The sequence below is a fragment of the Podarcis tiliguerta genome, assembly GCF_965153285.1.
Source record: "Podarcis tiliguerta genome assembly, chromosome: 2".
In the NCBI taxonomy this organism is placed as follows: domain Eukaryota; kingdom Metazoa; phylum Chordata; class Lepidosauria; order Squamata; family Lacertidae; genus Podarcis; species Podarcis tiliguerta.
Window position 1 is genome coordinate 23,497,039 of NC_139535.1, and position 20,354 is coordinate 23,517,392.

Consider the following 20,354-nt stretch of genomic DNA (forward strand, 5'->3'; position numbering starts at 1 on the left):
TTGGGTGCAACGGGCTAAAACAAACATTTTTAAAACCTACAATTTTGTTTCTCAAATACATTGTATAGAGGAGGCCTGCCGAAGGAGCAGTAGGGCCACTGGACCACCACTGTGTAAGAGGAGCACTCAAGGATGACAGGATAAATGAGTTCTTTGCATCTGTCTCCACAAAGAGGGTATAGGAAAGAGGCCACACTCCAACAAATCTTCTTGGATGGTGAATTGGAAGAAAAAGTTGCACAGAAGAGATTTTGGAGCAAATTCATTGGTTTTGGGAGGGGTGGTTCAACCAGATAAAATGGCATTCGCCCAGGAGTTCTAAAAGAGCTCACATTCAAAAATGAAATACTGACTTGGGCACCCAGCCTCTTTTTTCTGACATTGTCCTCCATAGAGCATTTGAAAAGGACTAATGAAGGGCCAGTCTTGCATACATGTACACAAACACACCTCCACATATGATCCTGGAAACTCCATAGTCAGCTAAATGTGACTTGAATTATTGGTCTATTAGTAATATTTTTTAAAATGTTAAAAATGGATTGTTTAAATACTTGGTTGTTAGAGGAGGAGTAATAATCATCCAGTGTGTTCCTGGCACTGGGAAGAACTCAGTCCCATTTGATTGAATACCTGAGAATCTATGGGGAAACCCCAGAGTCCCCCAAAATGGGAAAGGAGCAAATATACTGCCAGATTTTACCACCCACCATGGCCTTATAACTTAGTCCTGTTTGGAAGTTGGCAGTAGGAATATATTGAAGAAAAATTGAATCCATGGAAGAAATGAATGGAAGGAATTGTTCAGAAGTGGCTGATCCATTCCCTATCTGGGGAGACCTAATCCATCCCCTAAGCAATCCCCACCACCAAATGATGCCATTCTTTTTATTGGTTGTAAAAAGAAAATAAAGCAGACAAGCAGTCCACTACCCTGATGAAGATATAAATGCCCCCTTCCCCAGTCATAAAGTCAATCATTGGATGAATGGTGATGGAATGATGACCCTCAGCTGATCTGCACATCTTAACTGAGATTGGGGGGTTTTGTGGTTATGTCCTCTGTGTGTGGGAGTGTGTTTGTGCATCCAAAAAAATGCATGTGAAAGTGTGGGGTGGTCAAACTCATCACTGACACATGCCCACCAGAAGGTTGGCTGGGAGTGAAAATAGCCCATCAACCAGAAAAAGTTAGCTGCCTCCAGAACAGTTGCAGTTTCCTATAGACCCACAGAGGGGAGACCAGCTTTCCCTGGATAAAGTGACAGTGATGTTATCCATATTTTCCTTCCTCTTCTCTACTCATTCAGTAGAAAAGTCAGGAGCTACTTTTTGACAGCTTAGGTTTGTTGATTTACTTGAAGTTTCTTTTAAAATATTTTCCAACATTCAAGGCAATGGTGCAATATTTAAAGACAGCTCAGTGAGATGAAATCACAAAGCAAGTGGCAAGCGATAATGATACAAACATCCCCAAAGTCAACAAAACACCTCCCACAAAGACAAAAATCGTACATTAGAGCAGAGTTGGAGAATCTTACCTGTGGCCCCTCAGATGTTGCTGGATTTTGACTCCCATCAGCCTTAGCCAGCATGGCCAGAAGTCAGGGATGCTGGGAGCTGTAGTCCTGCAAAATCTGGAGGGCCACATAGGAGCCCCAAATCTCAACCCTATATAGTGCCTTTCTCCCTCTTCCTTATCTCTTTGTCCTTCAAACCCTAAACCACAACAATAATAATTTTATTATTTCTATGCCACCCATCTGCCAGGAGTTTGAACAGGGGCTTAGGTACAAGGCAACACTTAGTCCTCCTTTCTCAGCTCACATCTTTGCCTTCACATCTTGTCTAACTTGAATTATGTCTATCCTGTACCTACATCTGTTCTGCGTACTGTGTTGCTTTCCTTCCTGCTAAATAAATGTTTAGCAATTGTCATACTAATGGTGTGTCTTGTGTTTATTACTTACAAATCTATCTTCCAAGCATTGAGTTTCTCAGGCTGGTGAAAACACTGGTGGTTCAGTAGCTGCTTGGGGCCTTCTCACACTATAAGACCACTGTGTGGTTGAACCTCTGCACACTGCCGATAGGAACAATTGGTGGTGGTGTGGAAAGAATCCCCATGGTGAGGGCTGACTACATGGAGTGATGAGCCACTTTGTTCCTTCTTTGGTTCTGCTGCTCTGAACTGAGCCATAGTTTGGCCTTCTGTTGAATCATGGTTTCTTTCACTCCAGACAAACCATAAAGATTTGTTCTATGGCTCATGGGTTTGTCTGGAGAAATAAACCAGGAGTCCAGGGGAAAAGGAGCAATTGCCAAAACCAAGAGGTTTTCCATGTTTGATTTCCAGGTGTACATCAGGAATAGATCACAGTAATCTAGCCAGATTCTCCCCTCCCTATACTCTGCAGGGATTAAACCATGGGTTGGCAAACTAAGGCCCGTGGGCCGGATCAGGCCCAATTACCTTCTGGATCCGGCCCGCAAACAGTCTGGGAATCGCCACAGATTCCAGTGCGCATATTCTTTCCCTCTTCCTCTTCCTCACACGGCGGCGGCACCTCCTCCCTCCCTCCTCCTGGCTTCTCCCTGCCCTGCCTAGAGGAGGAAGGGGGCTGGGCTTTGTTGGGGCCAGCAGCAGCAGCGCTCGAGTGGCTGCCATTTAAAGCAGCCCTTCCCCGGGGCCCTTTTGTGCACCGCTCATCGTCCCACTGCTGCCAGCCCCTGCTGCTCGCAAGACACAGGTAAGCAGCCACCAGGGCTTATAGTGCTCTTGCGTCATTTTTTTCCCTCTTCAAAATATAGTCCGGCCCCCCACAAGGTTTGAGGGACAGTGGACTGGGCCCCACTGAAAAAGTTTGCTGACCCCTGGATTAAACCAATAGCCTCATTGGAGTACTGCCACCTCCCTCCCTTTCTCCCCTATTTATCCTGATATGCTCTGATCTTCTCCCTTCAATAGGCATAGTCACCAAGATGATCCTTTGTGTGTTGAGGCTCATTTAGCCTCTGTACGCCTAGGCCTTCAGTGTTGCTGTCTGAATTTCAGTTGTACAGAAATTTTTTAAAAAACAAGCTTGAGGTTGTGCAAAAGCCTTTGGGAATAACCTCATTAGGATAATTAAGCATCTGTGTGGGTTCCCTCTCCCCCCCATTCTCCATATGTGGCAAGAATTATTAAGTTATAATTTCTTGTGATTCGTGAATGTTTTGCACTGCCGCGTGTAGGAGCCTGCAATCACTAAGACAGTTTGCATGCAGATAAACAAAAGAAAATCAGACCAGATTTTGCTGGCAGACTGTGTATACACAATATGACACTGTAGAAAAGTGTTGCCAGTCTCAACAGAAAAAAAGGACATACTAAGGTGTAGAGGGAAGCGAGAGAAATACCTGCAACTAAATGGAAAGTAGCGTATGCTGCGGTTGCCTCTCGCGTTACAGTGAGTAAAATGCTTTAGCTAGTCAGTTACTGGTTTTTAAAGCTGTCTATTAATACTTGAATGGCTTGTACTGTGCTGGAAACAGTATGCATTGATCCATTTGCACACAGGGTTTCATGCTCCCATAGGCTCATGAGTGTCCTCCAGTTGAATGCATGGTGGAATTCTGGTAATACAGTGGTACCTCAGGTTAAGTACTTAATTCGTTCCAGAGGTCCATTCTTAACCTGAAACTGTTCTTAACCTGAAGCACCACTTTAGCTAATGGGGCCTCCCGCTGCTGCTGCCGCCGCGCCGCCAGAGCCCGATTTCTGTTCTCATCCTGAAGCAAAGTTCTTAACCTGAAGCACTATTTCTGGGTTAGCGGAGTCTGTAACCTGAAGAGTATGTAACCTGGAGCGTATGTAACCCGAGGTACCACTGTACTGTGTTCTGTGGCGTCTGCCTGTATGTTACTAGAAGAATGAGAAATAAAATGCCTAAAAGGATAGGAGAGAATTTTCATTCTGGTACACAGAAAGGTGACTTCATAACATGTGTCATCTGTTATGTTATGTTAGCCAAGTGTCCATTCTCAAGAGCCCATTAGGGTGGGCAGACAAACAGAAGTTAATATGCTTATCCGGTGCCCCCGCCCCAATCCCTGTAATATCTTGCCTTAACAGTTTCATATATCTCTCCTGGCCCAGATTCTGAAATGGATGAAAACTGCTGAATGAGGCTTTCCTCGGGAAAGCAATTGTTATGGAATAAGCTACACATTTCAGTTTGTGGAGAAATGGCTTTTAAAGTGCCGGTGATCATGTTAGGTAGGACTCCCTGAAGCAGATACGCTATAATAATTTTTATTCCTTCCTACTGGGATGCATTCCAAGCCAGTAAAAGGCAAACTGAATTAATTCAGCGGTGACATATGCCACAGGAAAGTGTTTGCATTTCTTAGCAAAACTGGAGTTTCCTCACCCCTACCCAAAAAAAAAGAAAAATGGGCAAAGTTACAAAAAGGATACATTATATTTGTCTATTGCTGCTGAGCTGCCTTTGTTTAAAACGGAAAGCTGAAAATGCTGGGTGGCGGTTGTTGTTTTTGTTGTTTGGATGCAGGGAACCAGAACCGTCTGTGTCATTCTGTTTAACGTACATTTTCCTTCAGTGTTACTCAGCAGGCCACATTTTTATAGGCTTCTCAGTGCTGGACCCCTGCTGGTAGCCCAGATGTACTGCGGACCGTCTGCTAGCACTGAGCACCACCAGTTACTTTTGCTGGTACTTTTGAATACTCCCTTTATATTTGCTGTAAAATACTTTTAAGATTTGCTTTTAAAAAGCAAATGTTCAAATGTGGCTTTCTAGTCAAATGTACTATTATGCTTCCACCTCTCCTGGTGGACAGCTCTGGGACAGCTCTCTCTCTCCCCTTCCTCTTTTTGTAGATCCAAATTGTTGGTTAAAATGGAATATTTCTTCCAAACTAATTACGTATAATAATATGTCAGTAGTGCTAACTACTAAAGTCTTAAGCTAGACACCTTTTCCTCTGTTGCCACTGGCTGCTGCCCTCACATAAGAAGAGATCAGACCAAACGGCAGGCTCGTCCGGCACATTATCCATGCATACAATGCAAGACACCTAATTAGGACTTGGTGTTGGACTTGGAACTGAAATTTGCTGGTTTGAATGCCTGCTCATCCATGAACTTTCTAGATAATCATGATCAAGCCACTGTATCCCAGTGTCTGTTGCCCATATTGCAAGAATTATTCCTGCTTTCATGTTGCAGTAATTACACCCAATGGCATAAGACAAATGCGCTAAAAATCTGTAAAGCGTTCTAGAAGTGCTGTGTAAATGTATAAAGAGACATGGGTTTACCAGTATCGCTGTTCCCAGTTTAATCTTGTGAAGTCTGCTGTGTAGCGTTCTAGAAATCTAACACACACAAAATAAGAATGTCCTGTATGCAGGTTTCCATCTCATTGGCCAGGAGCCCAAGATGCTAAGTGATGCCACAAACTTGACAGTGATCACTTCTGCTGCTTATGGTGGCTTGTTTATAGTCCTTTTGATGCATTTGCTTATTCTGATTGTGTTCATTCAATAGATCTTGAGGGATGTCTTGACACTGGCTGTTTGGACATAATACTGGCCATAACCAAATTAGCTTCTGCACATCCCCACTTCACTTCTCCCTTCCTGCAGTAGTGAGACAATTCATTGAGTGTTGGCTTAGTGTTGTGTCCAAACCAAGGCTCACATTATTGACACTTGGGTCCTTTCCAATTCTATGATTCTTTGAGGTTTACTCTCCTTCCAAACAAACTACAGTCAGGAATCCAAGAACAAATTTTGCCTTCCCGATCAGGATTTGTTTAGGAAACTGGTCTAGCTAACTGACTTAACTATGTTTTATGGCCAGTGTTAAGTGCCATTGTGCCATGCTGGTTGGGGCTGATGGAGGTTGTAGTCCAACAGTATATGGAGAGCCACAGAGTCCCCATCGCAGTATTAGAGCATCACACTTAAAGACTTTCTGTATGTATTAACAGAGGACCAGCTCGGTAATCCAGATTCTGCATCATTGCAAAAGACCCTAACTCTGATCATAAAATAGAATAAAAAACTTTATGCTTTGCTGAAGACTAATGAAAGTTCAGTCACACCATAGATTTGCGTAATGGTGTTATGATATCAGCAGTTTAATTTTCAATTCCTTTCTTAATGATCCCTAGCATAGAAATTGCCTTTTTTTGCAGCTGCCACATACTGATCAACATCTTCATCAAGCTATTCACTACAACCCCAAGGTCTTGTTCCTGGTCGGTCACTGCTGGTTCACACCCCATGAGCATATATGTGAAATTAAAATGTTTTGCCCCATTAAGATGTTTTGTACACTTGTTTACATTGAATTGTGTTTGCTATTTTACCACCCATTCACTCAGTTCTAGAGAGATCCTTCTGGAGATCTTTTTTTTTAAAATCACGCTGAACAATTTTGTATCTGCAAACTTGACTTCCTCACTGCTTACCCCAAACTCTAGATAGTTTATGGAACAAGCACAGGTCCTAATACTGATCCCTGAGGGACCCTACTTTCTTCTTCCCTCCATTGAGAGAACTGTCCATTTTTTCATCCTGTCTGCTTTCTGTTACTTAACCAGTTCCTGATACATAAGAGGGCCTCTCTTCTTGTTCTGTGACTGCTAAGCTTACTCAGCAATCTTGGGTGAGATACTTCGTTGAAAACTTTTTGAAAGTCCAAGTACACGATGTCAACTATATCACCTCTATCTCCATGCTCTCAAAGATCTCTAATGGGTTAGTGAGACAGGACTTACTTTTGCAGAAGCTATGCTGGTTTGGATAACATAATTCAAACTGAACAGAGATACAAAATATGAACATTGGTAAAATCTTTGCTTTAAGCCATGTAGAAACCTGAGTTGAACTGTGACATATAGGAGAAACTGTATGAGGACCCTATTAGTTCATTCATTTAAATATGTGCAACTGTTTCCCCATTGTTAGCCTTGTTTAAAGATTTTAGAAATTGTCGACATTGATCTGTGTACTCTCCACATTGTCTTCCATGAAGTTACCCAAAATGTATTGCTTTGAGGCATATATGAACTCAGGTTTGTATCTTTCTAAATAATCTATTGTGAGAATCCAGCAATTTACATCTTCAGAGACATTTCAAACTTCACAGTGAGATACGCTGCAGTCAATGATTGTTTAAACAGTACAATGTTGAAATGTTGGGAGGGAGTAGAGGATGAAAACAGTCATGGGCAAAAACTGGGAAAACTCAAAAAAATATTCATGCACCCAATTCCTATGACCATTTGAAGTTGGAACCTAAAGAATGTTTCATGATAGCAAAACATTCCTATGTAACGCAACTAAGGTTTTGTGTTTCCAGTGTAATTCCTTGCTTCATAAAACACTCATCTTTGTTTTGAAATCTGGTCTTCACTCATGTGGAAAGAAGTACCATTTTCACTTTGGGCCATTTTATACATTACATTTCCAGGTGTACACAAGAAATGTATTGCATCCACACCAAAAAAGGAAATTGAAAGCAACGAAGATATGTTCACTGTTAGAAGTACCATACCGGGATACTTGTCAGGGAGCCGTAATTGGCTGTAGCTCCTTGCCAAGTGTACGCTTGATGGCAAACTCAGGTTTGCCTCTGTGTAATGTGCACAATGGCCTGCTTTTCAAATTATTTTGTAGCCGTTCAGTTTCTTCTTGCAGTTACTGATTTTGTTGTTATTTGCCATGCAGCAGACAAGAATATTTCCAGTATGGCAACCAGACCTGCTACTGGCAAAATGGAATGGATCATTCCCCTCATTGTAGTCTCAGCCTTGACGTTTGTGTGCCTCATACTCCTTATTGCTGTTCTTGTCTACTGGAGGTGAGCCTTTTTAAAGCATCTTTAAACTCGTTGATTGTATGCACTTTTGTGACTGCATTGTGATTTCTCTGCATTCATTGCTTCTTGCAGTGCAGGAGATTGGCCTCGATGACTCTTTGGATTCCTTCCAATTCTATGATTCTATTGTTTTTATTATTTTCATCAAGCTAATCCAATGCCAAATACACTAAATACACCTTTGACAATTGGTATTTGTTTCCAGATTTGTGCCATGTAAATAAGCTATGGGAAGGGCACATGTATTCTGAAAGTTCTGGTTCACTTAAAGAATTTCAGGTAAAGGGAATGAGGAAGACCTCTCCTGAAACCTTGGATTGGGGTAGGCAAGTGGTGACACCTGGGTTTTGCCAGACTTCAGCTCCCTTCAGACCCAGGCAGCATGGCCAGTAGTCATGCAGGATGGGATTTATATTCCTGCAACATCTGGAGGATCACACATTGGCTGCACTGAATCCCAGTACAGATTCAGTACAGATTTATTTGTTCTGTGCTTGACGAACTCAGTATATTGTCTGACTAAGTACAAGACAGTTTCATATGTTTAGGCAAAATTGCTGTGAACTGCTGCAAGTACTTCTTGCATTGTGGACCGTGCACACCTTAAAAGAGCAAATATGGGTTCAAGTTGGCTTGTTCTAATAAGCCATAGTGAATATTGTCCAGGTTTTGACATCACCAGAAGCTGCTTGTGTTTACTTAGATGTAAGTCCCATATGAGGAGGTTTTTCAGTTATGTGTAGTCAGTGCCTAGCAACAGATACTACTGCTACAACAACAACAATCCAGGAAGAAATATACTGGTGATAAATGAGTACATTAGAAATACTATGGCAAATCAAGTGAAATATGGGGAAATACAATAATAAAAGATACAGTGGTATAAAAATCAAATCTACCGTATTTTTCACCCTATAGGAAACACCGTCCCATAAGGCGCACCTAGTTTTTTGGGGGGGAAATAAAGGGGAAAAAATTTATTTCCCCACCAGGCGCAGGGCGGGGGCGGGGGAAGCCCAAGCTTCCCCCAGCCCTAGCCCCCAGAACAGGCAACTCTCCGCAAGCCGCGGGAGCCCAGCGCCGGGCTCCCATGCCTTGCAGAGAGCTGTGCCAAGCCTGGGCGCGCTGAGTTCAGCGTGCGCAGGCTTCAGCATGCAGGCAACTCTCTGCAAGCCGCGGGAGCCCGGCGCCGGGCTCCCGCGCCTTGTGGAGAGCTACCCAAAGCCCCGGCGTGACTGCTCAGTGCGCCGGGGCTTCGGGATAAGAGGCAGCTCTGCGCAAGCTGGGGGAGCCCTCCCGCAGCTTGCGCACAGCTACCCGAAGCCCTGGCGCGACTGCTCAGCGCGCCGGGGCTTCGGGGTGCAGGCACTCTGCGCAAGCCGGGGGAGCCCGGGAAGAACTCCCGCGGGCTCCCAAGCCTTGCGGATAGCTTCCTGAAGCCTGGAGAGGGAGAGGGGTCAGTGCACACCGACCCCTCTCGCTCTCCAGGCTTCAGCGAAAGCCTGCATTCGCCCCATAGGACGCACACACATTTCCCCTTCATTTTTGGAGGGGGAAAAGTGCGTCTTATAGGGCGAAAAATACGGTACTTTGCTTTCAAAAATATACCAAGGGTTGTATCCACAGGGTAATTCATTGTAATACGCATGAGTAAGTTAGGTTCATTTATTTCACTGGGTCTACTCTGAATAGAACTTAGTTGGCTGCAGTCCTTGAATCCCTGTATCATAATATTGTTTTATGTGTTTTCTCCCCTCTTGCAGCCAAGCATATTCTGTTAATTTCCACCATATTCCATGTTGTAGCTAGCCATTGTTTTAGCCAATTCATGTTCCAGCTTCAGCAGTTACCAGCAGTAAGAAGTTTGGTCTTTGTCAAAAGGTTCCAAACTAACTAATAATGCTTTGCATGAACTGTTCCTTCCAATTAACCCTTCAATTCAAACAAAGGGCTTATGGAGACTGTATTATTAAACCAACATCATAGAAATCATTTTCTGAAACAAGACCACCACCCAACGGGACCACCAGATGCGCCAAAATTCAGACATGGCCCCAGAACTTTAGTTTTCCTTTGGAGTGAATTCCTCAACTTTTCAAGTTTTTTGTGCCCAAGAAAGCAATCTTCCACATACAAGCCTTGCACAGTTCTTACTACAAGCCAGTGTTGATTTTTAATGTTGGTGGCAATGAGGCAAAATAACAAGAGTCCAAACTCAGCCTTTGGCTTGGGAGCATTGAGCCTGGAAACAGGGAATAGATAGAGGCAAAGTTTGGTTTTTATGTTCCTTTGCTGACTGAGTCATTGCTCCCTCTGGCTGTTACTAGGGTGATGTCAACATGGCCTTCTCACACCTCCTTGAGCCGCACGGTGGGTCAACATGACATGTAGCCCAGAGCTTGAAAATGTAACAGTGTGTCTTTGTGTTCTAAGCACTGTGCTTTTAATTTCTAAGAACTGTGCGCAATCAATAATGATTCTGTCTCACAGCACCTTTTGCTGCCCAGTCATTCCTTTCTTCTTCACACAAACACTCCCCTCAGCAACTTCAAGCTTTGAATAGCTATTTACCTTTCTATATAGCAAAGAAAAAATATGCCTTCGTTTCCCTTTTTAATAATCCTAGGCTACAAACCTATGCTGGTAAGTGGGAATTCGTTCCGCAGGAAAAAAACATGTATAGGATTCGGCTGCAATTACTCATATGCCATCGCAGTGGTTAGCACTGCAGGGAACATCTTTCTTTTTATAAGCTAATGCTTTGATAGTCAGCGCTCAGGCCCAGTTCACACTGTTCTGCCAATCGCTGTTTGTTTTCTGCCTGGATTGCATGAAGCTTGTGGGAATGGTAGGTCTGAATCACTTGCCCTCAGCACAAATCACAGTTCTTTATGCTACCTCTCAACCAACATTTAGAAATTTGCAGCTGAGGGCAACATACAGAACTGTGGTCCCAGTCCGTTATTTGATTGGTTGCCAGAAGCTCCAGCTTGTCTTCCAGCCGCCACCGTGCTTTTCGTGGAGTCAGGTGCTAATATTGAAAGGCTGTGAAGGTACACATGGGGTTATGGCCCCAAATAAACCACAGAAGACGCAGAATGCCACATATAGCCCTTTGGATCTGCTGAGCAAATTTGAACATTCCCCACCCCCTATTGTTTAGTAATAAAAAGAATAAACAAATTAGTTTCCTCATTCTTTTAAGATAAGGGTTGCAGCTCGGAGCATCTGCTTTGCATGCAGAAGGTCTGAGGTTTAATCTCAGGTAGGGCTACAGCATCTTAAAAAGTAGAGACATCACCTTGCCAACAAAGGTCCGTATAGTAAAAGCTATGGTTTTCCTAGTCGTGATGTATGGAAGTGAGAGCTGGACCATAAAGAAGGCTGATCGCCGAAGAATTGATGCTTTTGAATTATGGTGGTGGAGGAGACTCCGGAGAGTCCCGTGGACTGCAAGAAGATCAAACCTATCCATTCGGAAGGAAATCAGCCCAGAGGGCTCACTGGAAGGACAGATCCTGAAGCTGAGGCTCCAATACTTTGGCCACCTCATGAGAAGAGAAGACTCCCTGGAAAAGACCCTGATGTTGGGAAAGATGGAGGGCGCAAGAATAAGGGGACGACAGAGGATGAGATGGTTGGATAGTGTTCTCGAAGCTACCAGCATGAGTTTGACCAAACTGCAGGAGGCAGTGGAAGACAGAAGTGCCTGGCGTGCTCTGGTCCATGGGATCACGAGGAGTCGGACACGACTAAACGACTAAACAACAACAGGGCTAGGGAATTTTTTTGCCTGAAACCCTGAGCCAGATATAGCTAAGTAGTTGTGCTAGCAGAAGCCAGTGCAATGAGTCCCATTAGTGCAATAGGATTTCCACCCCCTCTCCTCCTCCTGCCCCCTCCTTGAGCTCCAGAGGGCCTTGAAAACCCCCAGAACAGCAGACAGAGATTCCATCAGGCAAGCTAAAAAGCCCAAAACTTGTCAATGTAGTTCTAAGCAAATGTTTAGTGTTACATCCAAAGAAAGCCACTCCGGGGACCCAAATTAGGGAAGGTTACCAGCTCCTAAATGCTATTCAACTAAACAATTGTACATGTTTTGCTAAGATACATGTTTTGAAAGTAACTATAATTGAAAACAAGGCCGGGGCCTTAAAAAAGGAATAAATGTTCCATAGTACTCTATATGAATCCTTTTCCAAATATGTCTATGTGAAAATCATTACTATCTACTATAATTTCTTTTTTTAAAAAACCCTCTCTAATATCCGTTTTTTTTTTAAAAAAAAATAGTTATTTTTCTTTAGCATTGCTAATGTAATTTGCATCTGTGAGCTAAATCTAATTATCTTTGGTAATATTTAATTTAATATTAAAAAGCCTTTTGTCAGGAAAAACAATTGTATCTCCATTAGAATCAATCCTAATACAAAAGAAGCATTAAAAAGTTTTTTTAAAGGTGAATGAATAAAGATTAATGATTCATTTTTCTTAAAAGATTTGAGATACAATTTCCATTTTCCAAAGGAAAACATTGTAATTAGAGGAATCTGCAAATTGAAATTAGCTTGCCTCTTCATTTTTGCCATTAAATAGAGTATTTAATTAGCATTTATAGTATTCAGGTTCTGAATTTAAATATAAACTAGAAAAGGACTTGAGTCACACTATTGTTTACATGCAAAATACCTAAATTGAATCTGCTGACAATGTGAATTAATTTTTTCCTAACGATGCAAAGCACATTTTCTGAAATGATGAGTGAAAAATCTTACTTTAAAAAACTCTTTTCCTAATTTGCATACATATTAATCCCTGTTTAAAAGATACATTAATTCTCTTCATTAAGCACTAGTAAATGTATTTTGAACTTCTGATAATCAAGTTTGGAAACTGTGGCCCTATTTTCAGTGCAACATTTAGCATCACTGAGCTTTCTTCTGGATAATGCTTGTCTACTGTTTGTGTCACGAGGGTAAATCCCATTTGCCTTTTTAAAAATTACAATGATTGCAAGCTCTTGTGATTAAGGAGCTAGCACTCATCCCCTAGAGTCTCCTCTGAAGCAACTGGGTACTTCAGAGACCACTTAATCCAGTATGTTAAAAATACCAATTTTGGTTTGCTGGAAAAGGTAATCAAGATCAAATCCTAATGCAAAAGATGGAGTGCTTTGAGTTTTTTTTCATTTATTTAGATAAGTAGAGGTGATTGGAATGTGTTAAGTATGATCAGTATAATGAGTAGTTGAGTTTGTTGGAAATCCTATGCCTAATTTCAAAATTCTGTATTAGAAGAGATACTTAAGGGTGAAAAGTTATGTGGATAGATTAATAGGTTTAGTTGGTTATTTTTTAAATGATTCTATTCTATTCAGATGTTCCATTGAGATCAATAAGGCTTACTCCTGTGTAAAGTAGGTATAAGTTTGACTTTCTCTTAGTCTCATAATTGCATCAACACCTCCCATCTACCCAGATGTAAACTGGTTGCTAATCCAGACTGGTGCAATCAGTTGAACTGGAATGATATTTTCTAAGTGGTAGTATGCCAGTTACTTGTTAACATGCCTGCATCAATGCATATGGTGGCCATATGGCTAGAAAGCTCTACAGTTGTTCATCTTAGCTGTAACTACGTGCTAAACATGGTTGTAAAAATTTGCCTAAGAGAAAGGTGAAACCATGTGCACACTCATTTCAGTCACTGGATAGCTGGATTGGGCTACTTCACAGCTCTTTAATACTTCTTGTATTATAGTACTGCACAATAAACTAGAAGTGGAGTTACAACTGTGATCAAGGCCACAATATTGGCACAACTACAGGTGCCACATAATACCCATTCTGCATTTATAAGAACTCAGTTATTTAGTGTGGCACTTAGGAACTCCCTGCGTCTTGGGATCAAGCATACACCTTCACTGTACTATTTTCTGCACCTGCTAAAATGTCCTTGGTTAGAGAGGCCTACTCAGATGCTTAGAAAGTTGAGGTAATTTTAATCTTTGTTATGTTTTATGGTGTGTCCCCCCCTCAGTTTTATTGTTTAATCTTTTTGTAAACCACTTTGAGTTTCTTTTTTACAGTCAAGTGGTATATACATTTTGTGAAATAAATAAATACCTCAGTTTGCAGCACTATATCATGTATTAGTGAAGTGGGGTTTAAGTTTCAGTGTAAACAAAGAAAGAGTCTTGTGCTACCTTAAAGACTTCACCAAAAATGCCAAAGGTTTTTGTGGGTCATAGTCTGCTACTCAAAGCTAAGTCCCATTTTAAAGTAATTCCCATTCCGTTTTGTCTGAACTATTCTCAATGGTAGTCTTCAGTCAGGAAAGGTTTCTCCTTGTGAGGTTTAAAATGCCTCTGCTGCCTCACTGCAACATTTTTGAAACTGCTCATCAATTGGTTTCCAAGACCCTCCCTCTCCCCCTTGTGTTGGCATGGGCAGAATACTTGGCCGCAATGATTTCTAGAGTAAGGGGCATTGAAGAGCAAATGTACCTGAAAATGATTGCTGTGGGGATGCTTTTTAAGCACAAATGCACCTAGAACTTTCATTGGGACAGGAAGGAGAAAGCCAAGATTTCTGCTAGTGAACAGTTTGTTCTGGGCTAAGCAGTTTAAGAACATAAAGTAGCCCAGCATCCTGCTTCCCATAGTGGCCTTCAGGAAGCTCACAAGCACTACATGAGGGCAATAGCCCTCTGCTGCTGGTGTCCTCCAGCAACTGGTATTGAAAGGCATGCTGCATCTAGTCTAGAGATGGTCTTTAACCACCATGACTAGCAGGCCATGATTGCTTTATCCTCCATGAATTTATTTAATCCTTTTTTAAAGCTAAGTTGGTGGGCTATCTTCTGGAAGCAAATTGGATAGTATTCCACAGCAGTGAGAAGGAGAGGCAGGGCAGAGCCTGGACGGAGGCGGGAATAGGATCTGGTACGGGCATCCTGAGAACTTCCATCCCAGATCGCTTGCTGCCGCCTTCAGACTCCACCCTGCTCCCCACCTCTCACTAGTTCACCCAACCTGAGCCATCTGCTTAGGGATCTTACAGGGCTTTGTCCATTGTGATTGCTTCAGCTTGACATGATTACTTCAAAATTACTTCAAAGGGCTATAAGAAACTACTGCCGCAGTTGCCAGGAAATGCCCTACTCCAAGAAGAGAGCGAGGAAGGACGAAACAAGTTTTCTGGTCCGTGTTTCACTTAGGTTAAATTAGAATGATGCATATGACACTTACTGCTTGGAAAGAAAGTGTTTTGCAGCTGAACTGGGATAGTTCTGAACCCACAAATACAAATGGAATGTCATGCAGTATTTTTATATGCTTTGTGCTCTTCTTATCCACTTACCCTCTTGTACTGTGGGGTGAAAGTAGGACAGGAAGCTCTGGGGAAAGGCAAAAGTAGAAATGTGGGGAGTTCACCTGCCACATAATCCTGCGGCAAGATCAGGCCTCGTGGAACAAGCAGGAGAATCGTGCTAAGCTGATTCTCCTATAGAGAGATAGCACTACTGTTCAGTTCTTTTTCAAGTTGGATTTTTATTTTATTTTTTGGTCTAAGAAAACAGGAGGAGGGAGCATGGGGGAAACACAAGAGGGCTATAATTTGCTTGAGACTTTATGTGGATGAGCTGTAAAAGGGGGGGGGGGAGACCTGAGTAAACTAAGAACGAGAATTCCACAATTCCTAATGCAGACAGCCTTTCTCCTCTTCCTCCTCCTCCTCCTCCTCCTCCTCCTCCTCCTCCTCTTCTTCTTCTTCTTCTTCTTCTTCTTCTTCTTCTTCATTGTATCCCGCCCATCTGACTGGGTTGCCCCAGCCACTCTGGATGGCTCCAACCACTCTCTGCCTTGTGAATATTATGTTTTAGAAATCACAGTTTGCTAGGACCCTCAGCACCTAAAGTAAAGCCTCTGAAGGAAACAATAAATTGTTTCCACCTACTGTGATCTGAAATTCATGAAGCATGTTTCCTCAGCCTCTGTATGAATGGGCCAAAACAACCATTATCAGCACCATGTTTACAGGGAAATATGGCCCAATGTATTAAATTGCATTTTGTTGTAGGCCTGAGCCTCCTACCATCACCCCCCATTTCAGATTCTGTATTTGGCCACAATGAAAAGTTAAATTGTTTGATTGTGTGCACATATTAGGATGCTCATATATCTATTAAAATTAGAATTTTGTTTTTCGTCATATTTTGTGTAAGCTCTATTTAAATTACGTAGTTTGTTGCAGAACAGAGTTGCTTGATGGGTAAATTGGTGGATCAGATTCAATGTTAACAAGTTACTTGTCTGGTATATTGTATATTGTATTATCAGGCATAGTTTTGTTCAGACGTCACACTGAACACAGGTACAAGCTGTCTTCTCATGTACATATATTTGTGCAAAAGAGTGAAGACATGTTGATTTGTACAGATTAACTTTTGTGTACACAGGTACCCAAACTATACACTCACTGAATGGTACCTGTGAATAACTGCATGAGCATACAACTCAATGTGCACACTTGCACAGATTGTACGCTCGTCGAATGTAACGTGAACATCCCTCATGTGGCTGTGTTTTGCAACCAGACTGATATAAATGGCCCCTCCTTTTGTTGCAAACACCATAGCGTAGTTCTCGCTGATTCAGTAGTGAATAATAAATAATAAATAATAAACGTTAATGCAATGGTCGTTGATCATATCTCATGCACAAAAAATGTGGGGGGGGGGGATGTTTTGTTTTCTCCCCTTTTGAAAAACAATAATTTAATATCCATTTAAGTGGCTTCAGCAGAGAGCAGCATGTAAACTGACAAGCATTGCATCAGGCTATCCATTCCAGAATTCCAATTAGGTGTTTGAGCGGCAGATTGTCAGCACCCTGGTTATCAGTCTTGTGTGATTGTAGTATAGTGGGGCCTAATTTGGAGTCAGGAGCCTATTGCACCCCCACCCGCCAAACTCTTTCTAAATTTCATACACCATCATTTAGCTTCTGTATTACTCTAACGGAGTGTGCATTGTCTCCCCTACAAATTTTGCCTCTCCTTGGTGTATTGACACAGGGAGGAGGTATTACAGAGGGGTTGGGGGAAGCAAACCCTGTTCCGAAGCTAGAAAGGGGATGTTAATTAAACACTGTATATTCCCCCACACGCCTCGCTGAAATATAAATGACTCATTTGTTAGTCAACTGAAATTATCTTGCCCTGAACATCTTGTGCTCCTGTGACAAGGTTTGCCTGCGCATGGAAAATCACTTGCGCTGGCCATTTTCCGAGTTTTCTAAACTGCTGTGTTGCTTTGACATGTTGTTCAAACGAATTGTATTTTCTGCTAGTCTGAGGGAGGAGGGAGAGGAAAGAACTTAGCTATTTCAGGCCACAATCCAGTATTGCCAGATAATTTAGGTTTTAGGTGGTTTCGTATCTTAAAAGCTATGTTTTCTGAACTTAAAACTTCTTTCCGAGTCACATTTGAAGACTGCCCTGTCCACACACATTTGTCCATGGTTGCTGCAAGCAATTCATATGCAGAGTCATGTTTGAAATCACTTTCCTGCATGCTTGTCCACTCATGTGTTAGTGTTACATGTAGCTTGGGGTGCTGGTGATGTCATATTAAGGTGGCATGCAGGTGGGATGCTGGTGATGTCATATTGACGGTGGCAGTGGAATAGCACACAGGAAGGAATGTCATCCTCTTCCCATGGGTCACCACTACAAATGGGTTGGTATATTTAAACTGGCCCAAAACACGTGCTCTTCTGAAATCAAGTTTTCCTTTGCCTTGATATTCTATCAGTGTTAGGCATCTTCTACATATGTATAAGGGCAGGTGGCCATAACCATATTTTCGCATCTCATAAAAGATAGGAAAATCAGAAGCTGGGTTATAGCAAGTCAGGCTGTTGGTACATCTAGTTCACTTTTGTCTACTCTGACTGGCAGTGGTTCTCCAGGTTTTCAGGCAGGAGGCTTTTCCCAATCCGGAGATGCTTGGACCTTTTGCATGCAAATCATAGGTACCTTCAGTGAGCTACAGCCTCTTCCTCATGCTAATTCCTCAGGCTAAGAAGCTTAGCTTTCTTTGTTCCTATAATTTCAGTCATTACTCCTGTTTGAATTTAAAAGTCTTCTTTATTCTAATGCTCTAGTCTAGAACTTTACCGCCTAATTAGGAGCTCCTGCAAATTCCTAATTCTAACGCTTCAGATGTTTCGATATGCCTTGATTTTGCAGACATTCTGCATAACAAATGTTTTTCCCTCAACAGTCTGACTTGCTGTATTTTGGGACTGGGTTTGAAACTTCAAAGGTGTCCTTGATTATTCCTGCCCACCCCTCTTCTCTCTCTCCCTCTCTCATTTTCCTCTTTTGCAAATGCTTTGCACAAAGGTGATTTGACTTGGTCTCTCTTTTGATCCGATACGTTTTATGACCTCTTACAAAGTTTGTATAATCATCAGTTGAGAAACTGTGCTAAGCTGTTCTTTCTTACTCCATTTGGAATTTGCAGTAAGTGTTTTTTCTCTGCTTAAAAATACTGAACAAGTGCCTCATCTAGCCTATGACTTCCAGGCTGATTTCATGGATCTCAGTGGATGGAATAACAGAAGGAGCCTAGACTAACAGCCCCCTGCCCTTAAATAGCACATCTGGTATCTACATGGCCTTGTAATGATAGGGAGATAGGGTGTTTGCAATTCATTATGGGTTATGTGCAGAGTTGGAAGACAGGCCTGCGGCCAGAAATGTTGTGTACCTAAGCATACCTTGGGGGGAATAGGGATCATTTCTCAATGCAAATCAGCAGAAACCTAACCATAAATAGTGGAGTTTAATTCTAAATTAAACTGATGTATTACATTTTTTTAATCCCACCAGATGCCCTAGTATTTCTCAGCTGCCCCAGTACTTTGCCACTTGCTGGTTAAAAAACAATGGAAGCCAGGAGCATGATTCTAGTGACACATTGGATACAGTGCTGACTGCGCATTTTCCCTCTGTAGGGAAGCTGCCGGGAACTCCCCCAAAGGCAGCAGACATCTCCACACACAACTCTGGGACAGTGTTGTGGATAGTATTAATGTCGTTACAAAAGCCGGGCTCCTGTCCCTCTCTCCGCCAAGCCATGGCAAGAGCGCATGGGATCTCAGACACACACACAGGGTCTGTGTCCCTTTGGAAAACAGAAGACACAGTAGAGGCTGTCGTGCTTTAAGAAATACGGTTTTATTCACATATTTACACCTTCAGTTTTCATGGAGGGAGTCCAGATCTTATAGCATGACCCAAAGCATTGCGGGCAGTCCTTCCTTGCCCCTCACCAAGATGGATCTCACCCTTTCTTCTTCCCAGAAACCCCTTGCCCTCCTCCCAGAGCAGTTACCCTGGCAACCTTCCAAATCTCCAGTCTCTGGTCACACCTGGTGCTAGAAGTTTGACCAGGCTAACCCAGAATTCCTTTGCAGCTTATATTCTGCCTTCATATCACCAATAACCCAAAAGCCTAGCATTTATTAATTTAAGTGTTTAGGGGGATGCCCCACCCCCACAGTTCTGCGACCCACCATGCAGAACTGTCATAAACAAGATTTAGGATATGCATTCAAAATAAAGCACCTTCATTCATTAAATAACTCAGTTCCGTTTGGACAACATCCAACATTATGTGAGTGGACTTCCCATTCCTCTTGTCTGCACCCCTCCAAAAGCTCCCGCATGGGGGTCATGGGGAGGGGGAACAGAAGCCTCCTACAAACAGAAGTCCTTTCTGTTAGTGAATGGACTCCACTGGATTTCACCAGTTGTGTTTTAGGTCAGGCATGCGAACTCCTTTAAAATGGTTTTAAATAAACATTAAAAAGTTTTTTAAAGAAATCCCACCTTCCTGGTTAATTTGTAGTCCATAGAGCACATCCTCATCCTCCTTTTTCTTCGTTTTCATAAATCCCTTATGTCAGAAGCTTTTCACTCACCACTGAGTGTAACCTGCACAGATGTTCCAAGTATTGATTAAATACATAGAGGGGGAAAGCCTCACTTGTTCCAGCCCTGCCAGAGGTCACAGAGAGAATAATTACTCTTAGAGGACCTTGTGTGTCATCCCAAATAAGGTTTCACAATTTCCTTTGCCATTCTCAGGGGATGGTGTTGGCAAGATGGAGGAAAGAGCTGTGTGCTGGATTTATCCCACTATTAATTTGTAGTCAGAGAGCCATGTAAATGCATTATGGCACTGGCCACCTGAGCATTTATTTGGTTCTACAGTGGCAGACTTAAGTATCACCCTCTCTCCAAGAATCCTGATTTAGCCAGCTCAGCCAGGTTTTTCGGAGCTCTTTAATGGGGAAAACTTCACACTGCAAGAGCCTTGATTTTAAAGAAGTGGTTCTGCTTGTTTTGCAATGCCTATGTATATATTAGCTAAAGCTGCAGCTCTGATGATA

The 20,354-nt window shown here is 42.4% G+C and overlaps 1 protein-coding gene and 1 long non-coding RNA gene across 6 annotated transcripts in view; one reads left to right on the forward strand and one right to left on the reverse strand.

Annotated features, from left to right (window-relative positions):
- Positions 1-20,354, forward strand: part of PTPRG (protein tyrosine phosphatase receptor type G) — a 518,906-nt gene that overhangs the window by 435,900 nt on the left and 62,652 nt on the right. For 3 of the 5 annotated variants that reach the window (XM_083424609.1, XM_083424610.1, XM_083424607.1), the window contains exon 13: positions 7,741-7,873. In XM_083424609.1, the coding sequence (XP_083280735.1) occupies positions 7,741-7,873 (133 nt within the window). The remainder of the gene's footprint in view (positions 1-7,740; positions 7,874-20,354) is intronic. The other 2 variants (XM_083424611.1, XM_083424608.1) reach the window with 1 other exon arrangement.
- The window catches only part of LOC310671155, a 54,441-nt gene continuing 37,694 nt past the window's right edge, over positions 3,608-20,354 (reverse strand). Inside the window, exons 2-3 of the long non-coding RNA XR_014507839.1 lie at positions 6,789-6,828; positions 3,608-5,643 (exon numbers count right to left, since the gene is read on the reverse strand). This is a non-coding gene — a long non-coding RNA (uncharacterized lncRNA). The remainder of the gene's footprint in view (positions 5,644-6,788; positions 6,829-20,354) is intronic.